This window comes from Chaetura pelagica, unplaced genomic scaffold (assembly GCF_000747805.2).
Source record: "Chaetura pelagica isolate M959 unplaced genomic scaffold, ChaPel_1.0 scaffold829, whole genome shotgun sequence".
Taxonomy (NCBI): Eukaryota; Metazoa; Chordata; class Aves; order Apodiformes; family Apodidae; genus Chaetura; species Chaetura pelagica.
The window spans coordinates 868,935-877,280 of NW_009954535.1; the positions used below are offsets into that span (position 1 = coordinate 868,935).

Sequence of the window (8,346 nt, forward strand, 5' to 3'; positions counted from 1 at the left end):
GGGGGGTCACGGCTGCGTTCCCGGGCTGGGGATGCCAGGGCAAGGTCTGGCAGAGCAGAGCCCCGGGCTGGTTCCTGCGGCCCCTCCGACACCCGCCGGCGCTGCGAGCACCCTCGGGGCCGAGGGACCCTCCCTGCGCCCAGCCAGCAGTCACCCACGCCAGAGGCAATGCTTATTTAACACAGCCCCAGGAGCAGCTTGCAGGCATTTGCTTCATTCATTTCCCGTCCCTCGGTGAGGGAGAGGGCTGCCCTGTGCCCCCTGTGCCCCCTCCCGCCGCGCTGCTGCGGAGCCCTTGGCTGCTGAACACGCCAAAGGCTCGGGAATTCCTGCCGGGCTTCCCTGCCCTGCCCCGTCCCGCACCTCCATCACGCCCTGTGGATCAGCAGCAGTTCAGTGTGTTTGGTGATTCCTTCTAAACCCCCCTTGTTGCCAAACAAACAGGAATGATGAACAATTACTCTCTCATTCCGTGTCTGATCGTGTGTTCCTCCTCCCCCCCCTTGGGCACTAGCGAAGTACAATCGTAATTTGAAACAGCAGCTAAAAAGCTGCATTGAAAGATGTAAAGTATTCCTGAACTGTGGCACGTGCAGTGGCCTGACTTCTGGACCAGCTTTGCCTGCCGTGTATAATGATGCCTTGTTCATTTTGTTTCAGTTTTTCCAGATCTGCTCAGAACTATCCCTGCAAGTATCCATGTCAGTGTCATTCTCTTCTGTGCAGTACTGGTGCTCTTTGCTCTGGTGGGAGCAGGTTTCTTCATGCTCAACGCCTTTGGCAAGCCTTATGAAACCCTGCACGGCCCCGTGGGCTTGTACCTCTGGAGCTTCATTGCCTGTAAGTACCACCATGGCCCTGGACCCCCGGCCACTTGTGGGGGCTGATTGATGGGCACAGGGAACTATCTCAGGGAGTGCAGCTGCACTGACTCTGAGCTGGCAGAATAAAGCTGGGCAGAAAGGCAGGTGGCTTTGCTGTGTCCAAACATGGTTGTTTTGGTTTTTTCCAAATTGGAGTTAAAGAATAAAATGTCATCCCCCTCCATGAGAGCAGGCAGTGGGATGGGAACATTGCAGGAACCCCCAGTGTCCCCAGCCCTTCTCCTGAGCTGGTGGAAAAGGGATGGTGCCCACAGGAGCCTGGTACCCAGAGCTGGGGTCACATCACTGGCACACAGCACAGGGTCAGAACTGGAAATCACACCAGAGCCAGGGGATTGGGATAAAATAAACAATTCTGTGATGCAAGTGCTGGCAGTGCCCTCGATAGGAAGGTCCCAGCCCTGCCAGCAAGCTCACTGCTCACACCTGCACAATTCTCTGGAGGCAGGAAGGAACTGAGAGGCTGACAGTGGCTCTCTGGAAAGGTGGCCTCCGAAAAACACTGCCAACAGGGACAAGAGACTGTCCCTGTCCCTCTGCCACTTACAGAGAGGGTAAAGCCTTTCTCTGTGTCACCAGTTTGGCTGACAAGATGTACCCTTGGTTCACAAGGTATTGCACCTTACAAACCTAATTTCATAAAGGACTTAAATATATGTTTATCTTTAAATGTGGAGACATCAATTATGTTCAATGGGACAAGGAGCAGCTGAAACTGAAAAAGAACACAGGTGCTTTGCTGGATCAGGGCACTAAAGCAGCTGTGCTAAATACTGCTCGTCCTAAGCCAAATTCAATTGACAAAGCTTACCAATTTCAATAGCTGTTAACTTGGGTTCTACAAATAATTCCTGTTAAAACCATGTTATGGTGGCCATGACACAATCATTGTGGCATTGGGTTGTGGTGTAGATGCCCTAGCCCTGCTGAGGTGATCAGCTTCTCCTCCTCCCTTCCAGGTTGCTGTGGCTGCCTCATCATGATTCTCTTCTCTTCAGAAGTGAAAATCCATCACCTTTCAGAGAAAATCGCAAATTTCAAAGAGGGAAGTTTCATATTCAAGACTCACAGTGAACAGTTTGCAAATTCATTCTGGGTCATCCTGGTTTGCTCCCTGGTGCAGTTCCTGAATGCCTTGCTGATACGATTTGCTGGGTTTGAATTTCCCTTTTCAAAATCAAAACATTCAGGGACAACCACTGGAGCTGCTGATCTGATGTATTAGAAGTACATAATTTAAGGACATTTAAAGCAGAGAGTCTCATCACTACTACATTCAACAGCTACCAGGTGTACTAACTTGTGATTAGTTCAAAAAAAGTCTTAAAAAGTGGAGCTGTAAAATACACTTCAGTATGGCACATGCAGTAAACAGAAGACATGCTGTTTGATCTAGATCAAAATAGTCTCTCTTTCTAGGGGTAAGACCGTATGAAGTGTTTGCTTTTTTCCCCCAATGAGTCATTTGAGAAGTAGCTGGTATGAAGAACACTAGGAATATCAATAGCATTGAACTGGGTCTGGAAAGCAAAATCAAGGTGTAGCACTAGGTGCCCCCACTACCAGCAGCAGCAGCTCAGCCCTCAGGAAGGGAGCGATGCCATCAGTACCACACCAGGGCAGCACAGAACAAGGGAGGAGCACAGCACTGCAGCACCCCAGACCATCCCCAGCACCACATGCCTGGCAGTGCCCTTGCTTTCCTCCATAAAGCTCTCCTGGGGGTTTTGCAGCTTAACAAACCCAAGTGTAGCTAACCCTCCAGGCTTGAAGTCCTGAAATCCCTCGTTTCCTCGTGCAATGGCTCTAGCCAGGAGCTTTGTGACCTCAGTTAAAAGGACACAGAGCAAAACATGATGTGCAGCCTGGCCTCGTGCTGCTGAACAAGCCTCTGCAGCACACCAAGGCAAAGAGCAAATCCCAGAGCAAACCAGGAGTGCAAACCAGGAGTGCAAACCAGGCACCTTCCACATCACCTCCTCTCAAAGCCTCGTGGTCAGAGGCATGAAGAACCCTGCCCAGAAAACAGCCCCACAAACTCTATCATCAGATAATACAAATAAACAAAATCAAACCCTTTGGCATATAGCAGCAGTAAGACAACACAACAGCCAGGCTTACGAAGAGTGCTGCAGCTCAGCAGACACTGATGAAAAAACACACAGAGCTCTCCACCCAAAGCCATGCTGGCAGACAGAACAAAGATACCAGTCCTCACACCCTTAAAACTTCCACAAGTCAGTCAAACCAACTGACCTGCTCACCCAGGTGCTGCTGTCCCAGCCCAGTTACAGACAGATGGATCAAAAGAGCATTATTTCACCCAACACTACCTTTGTGGTGGTCTGCAAGTACCCTGGAGATGGGATGCTCCTTGCAGGATGAGTAGACAACACACAGCACAGCCTCAGGAGGAGATGCAGAAGGACAAGCACTGCCCCAGCCACCCTTTTATCTGCAGGGGCTGGAGCTGCCCCCACCCAGCTGTGAGCAAGGAGCAAACCCCCCCAGCCCAGCCCCACTGAGCAGCTGTGCTGGGCATTGCCCAGCACCTGGGGGGCACGGGCACCTCTGCCAGCTTTCATACCTGATCAGTGGATGCAACACATGGGTGGGTGTTTTGTGGAGGGTCTGTCAGTTCTGCCCCCAAGTCCCTTTGGAGCAGCCCTGCCTCCCTGTGCTGCACCTGTCTTCCCACGCTGGAACAAGGTGTGAGGGTGCTGCAATTGCCCCCCACCCCCAGAATTTATCTTCATTTCATTCTTAGTTAATATGCTCTTCTTTCTAATGTTGATGTGTCTTCTTAACACCTCGTTGTGTCACATCTCATGGTGTTGTTGCCCATACAGCAAATAACGAGAAGTAATGTTCCATTCTTGGTGTTCCTGATGTTTCCCAAAGCTGCTCTGCCTGACAGCACTTGGGCAGTCAGCAGCACACGGGATGGGGCACACAGAATGCTCCCCTGTGGGGGTCTTCTCAGAGTGGTCCTTGCCAGTCCTGAAGGAGGAGCCGGCCCCTCCGTGTCAGATACAGCCCAGCCCCATCCCAGCACAGCAGGTAAACCTGTTCCTGTCTCTTTGCTGTGCAGGACAGAGCAGCCCCTGACCCAGGGTTTTGGGGGGATCACAGGGGGATCACTGCACAAAGAGCTGGCTCTACCACTCCCCTGCATCCCATCCTCCTGCTGTGCCGTGCCATCCCATTCCTATCCTATCCCTAGCCATTCCCATTCCCATCCCCATCCCTATCCCTATCCCATCCCTATCCCCCTCCACTGCACTCCATCCAATCCCACCCCACCTGGCCTGGTTTGAGCCATGTTACTAGAGAGGAGCTGTCATTCACTCAATTGCCAGCCCAGCCTTAAACCCTGACCCCACCCCACTCACAAGCTGAGACCAGCTGTTATTTTCATTTCTATCCAGTTCCCACGACTTCGTAGCAAAATCAAACTGAGAAAATATTTGTGTGTTTGACCAGCTGACATTAGCACAGGCAGGGTGACCTGCCCAGCCACCAGTCCTGGGGGAGAACCACGACCTGCCCCGGGGCTCACTTGACATCCATGAGCAACAGCTAATGAAGTTTCGCCCCGATTCACGTTTAAATTAGTATCTTCCATTACCTTGAAAAACATGAGAATCATGTAGTGAGAAGAAACATATTTTGAAGGCTCTTGAAAAATCAGATTTTTTTCCCTATCCCAATAAAAGTTGGAATGCAGGCATGTCTGTATGTCTGTGGGCACATGCAGACGTGACAATACAGACGTGTGTGTGCACGAGGGTGTGCACCAGGCTCAGCTGGCTGCCCCAGGACACTGCTGTGTGGAGCTGGCCCTGCCCTCCACCCGTGTTCCACCCCCTGCTGTGCCTGCCCAAGTAGGGATCCCGGAGTTCCAGAGGACTCTCCTAAGGCACATCCACCCCATTGGGGGGCAGAGACCACTTATTGTCTGGGAACCACATGAGTGACAGACCCACTCAAGTTCCCTGCAAGGGTGGGAGCAAAGTGGCCCCGCACTGACTCCATGGACATCATTCCATGAGGAACTGGCACAGCTCAGGAAGCCACCACGGCACAGAGCAGCTCAGGCTGGGATAGCTGCTTTACTTCTGTCACCAGCCATCATTGCCCTCACAGGTTGGGAGGTGCAGGTCCATGTCCCCTCCAGCATGGTGGTGGCACATGGCCAGGAGTGTCACCCAGCTGCCATCACCCGAGGTGGAACTTCATCCCCTCCTTGGGGTCACCGGGCATGCAAACAGCCCAGCCCGGGTGGAGGTGGGACGAGGGGAACCAGCCCCTGGGGGGACAGGAAGGGTGGTGTGGGCACTGCACATGGCCATGGGATGGGGTGTCCCACGCCATGTCCTCCTTCAGTTTTCCAGACCAGCTGCCAAACCCAGCAGGGGGTCCTGCTTCCTGCAGGCTCAGCTCATTAACATCAGCTCGACTTCACCTTTTTTCCACCAAACCTCAGGCCGATGCCCCTGGTCAGTGCGTTCTCATGGACCAAAAGGTAAAGAAAAGCAGCAGTGAGATTTCCATGAGCCGCGGGTTTCCCCGTTCAGCTCGGCAGTGCCTGGTCCTGAACCCCAGTCGTGCTGCAGCAAGATCCAAGTCCAGGGAACACCCATCCCTCTGCACGGATCTCGCCTTTCCCAGCTCATCTTTCCCAGGAACTTGCTCAGCTTTACAGACACCTGCATTTCATGGTTGGACTTCCTAATCCCAAACCTCAGCAGCTCCTGCACCGCCCTGAGCAGGATCCAGCAGTGACTGCAGCCAGAGGGGCTGAGCCCGGCATGAAACATTCATGCTGCTTGTCCAGCCAACAGAAAGGCAGCCCGGGCCGGGCTCCCACGGAAGATGAAGGAGGGAGGGCTGGTGGGAGCTGGCAGGGAGGGCTCAGGCCAGGGGATGCAGGTGCCCGTGGAGCCCCGAGCAGCCCCCGGGGCCACGGGTGAGCCGGGGGGTCAGCACCCCCTGCCCCAGCTGCAGCTGGAGGAGATCGCCAGCAAAATTTCAGACCTAAACAAATGGAAAGAAATCTTCAGTTTTCACAGGTAAGACTTTTATTCTGCTTCATTTGCATGTGCTTTTAATTCCAGGTGTTTTTTTAATATCCTTTTATAAGTTATGTTTTATTACAATGCTTCTGTGACCGTGGACAAAGGTCTTCCTGTACTCAGCAAGTACTACAGCTTTCCCTCTTCTCTTCTGAACTTCTTTTCCAGCTGCTCTGTTTCCTCATGTTAGCAATGCCTCCCTTTTTTTTTTTCTTTTTTTTTTAATTTGTATTTTATTTTTGCTTTTCAGTTTGGAAATCAGCAACCCAACTAATCAGGTAACATTTTGTATTTGTCTGGTGGGTTTTGTGACTGCTTAACCAGGTGAGCACACTGAGGGGATTACACCTCTACATGCAGCAGAGCAGCCCCCATGGAGAAGTTTTTCCTCTGCTCCCCCTTTAAGAACCACATATTGTCTTCAGATATTTTAAGGGGATGTCTTCCTGATCTAATTCAAAACACAGAGAAGTCCAACATAAATGAACTAGTTGGTTTTCGTGGTGTATTTTAGAACACAGGAAAAAAAGGCAACAAATTAAGATCTCAAACACCTACTGTGTCCTTAGCTTGGGAAGCACTGAAGTTTAATCCCTGTGATTCAGACAAACACAGCATTGTACACCCATCACCAGCTTGTGGGGATGTGTTTGCAATGTTGGAAAGGAGCTGTAAGTCCTGGCAGCAGGTCTGTGCCCCCCAAAGGATCCCCAGGGCTGTGGTGCCCACCCTGCTGGCACTGCAGGGCAAGAGGGTCGCAGGGGGGATACAGCCAAGGGGTGATGCACCCTCTGGTCCTCTCTCCATCCAGCAGCACCGGACCAGCACTGGCCATGGACCATCTGGAGCTGGAGAGCCCATGGGGCCACCACCACTGCCTCAGCCCCCTTCTGCTGTCCCCAGGCCCCTCCTGGTCCCTCCAGACACAGGTGGCCAGCCCATCTCCTTGGCAATGGCAATGGTGAGCAGGCCTGTGGAATTAAGCATGAGCTGTAATTCAATCTCATTCAAAGACAAAGGCTCAGGAACCTCACCTGGCCCTAGGGGAGGCTTGGTGGGTTGCTGGGCTGCAGGCTGCAGCCTGCTGTTATCTGTAACAGGATATATCACAATGATTTATTCATGAGACTTTTAAAGAACACGGTTGCAACACAAACCTTCAAACTGATCTGCTATAATTCTCATTAGATAATAGGTCAAATGACAGAGTGTAACATTGCTCTGCTCTTGGTGCTTTCTGAGAGAGCCAGCTCAGGACAGGAGGATGAGGTTCAGGAGAGCAGTGAGGTAGTTCTGCTCTCGCCCCAATACCTGGTGTTGAGACACCCACCCGGGTGCCTGCTGCCTCTACCCCACAAAGAGCCTTGGCCAGAAGCTCAGGGGTTTCTGGGGGTGATGGCAGGACAGTCCCCAGTGCTGGTCATACCACCAAGGCCTCCACAGCAAACCAGCCCCGTGTCCCCTCAGCACACCCTGGCCTCAGGAGATGACTTTGCTGCTGTGAGCACGCAGGCTGCACCTGCACCTCAGGCTGCCTCACTACAGACCCCTGCCACGCTGGGACGTGATGGGAGCTGAACCCAGACTCCCTCCTCCTCTGCAGGGGCTGGGGCAGCTGCTCTTTGGAAACGTGTCCCAGCGCTTCAGCCGCGAGTGGGCACAAACCAGCTTCAGGTTCCGGGAGCCGCGCTCTGACCTGGCCTACGCTTTGGAGGCAGGGAAGGTACAAGTCTCAGTGCCTGGCACTGTCTCACCAGCCTCTCAGCCACCTGCAGCAGCTTGCAGCCAGTGCTGGGTGCCCCCCTGCCCTGTGTCCCACGGCAGCACCCCATGCTCTGCCCACGGCAGCACCCCACCCTCTGCACACCTGCTGGACGTGATGGACACAGGCTCCAAAGCTCTGGGCAGTGCTGTCTTTCTGTTTCAGAAGGGAACAAGAGCCCTTCTGATGGCTGTACAAGCACACATCATCAAATACATGCTCTTCGTAAGGAACACAGAAGATACTCACCTGGAAAGGTAAGAAGCTGAGCCTGCCCACGGGACACTCGGAAACTTCCCCTGCGTTATTTGCACTAAGACAGACCAGCACCAGCCTCTGGGATTAACCGAACCAGAGCCAAGCTCGGGTTGCAGCGAGAGCTGGGGATTTGCACCCGGGAGAAAAGCCTTGTCTGACTCCCAGGCAAGGCCGTTCCCACCACAGCGCCTGTTGCTGCAGCGGTGGCACCAGCTCCGCGTCCCGCTCCTCCGTGCCGGCCCCATTCCCGGGCTGTGCCGGCCCCATTCCCGGGCAGTGCCGGTCCCGGGTCCCATTCCCGGGCAGTGCCGGCCCCATTCCCGGGCAGTGCCGGTCCCGGGTCCCATTCCCGGGCTGTGCCGGTCCC

At 53.5% G+C, this 8,346-nt stretch overlaps 2 protein-coding genes across 2 annotated transcripts in view; both read left to right on the forward strand.

The window, feature by feature from the left end:
* CLRN1 (clarin 1) overlaps window positions 1-2,109 on the forward strand; it is a 5,816-nt gene extending 3,707 nt beyond the window's left edge. Inside the window, exons 2-3 of the mRNA XM_010004720.1 lie at window positions 661-840; window positions 1,844-2,109. Of these exons, the coding sequence (XP_010003022.1) occupies window positions 661-840; window positions 1,844-2,109 (446 nt within the window). The remainder of the gene's footprint in view (window positions 1-660; window positions 841-1,843) is intronic.
* A 3,650-nt stretch (window positions 2,110-5,759) lies between these two features.
* Window positions 5,760-8,346, forward strand: part of SIAH2 (siah E3 ubiquitin protein ligase 2) — a 19,026-nt gene continuing 16,439 nt past the window's right edge. The window contains 4 exon segments of the mRNA XM_010004742.1: window positions 5,760-5,956; window positions 6,863-6,920; window positions 7,563-7,682; window positions 7,887-7,978. Of these exon segments, the coding sequence (XP_010003044.1) occupies window positions 5,760-5,956; window positions 6,863-6,920; window positions 7,563-7,682; window positions 7,887-7,978 (467 nt within the window).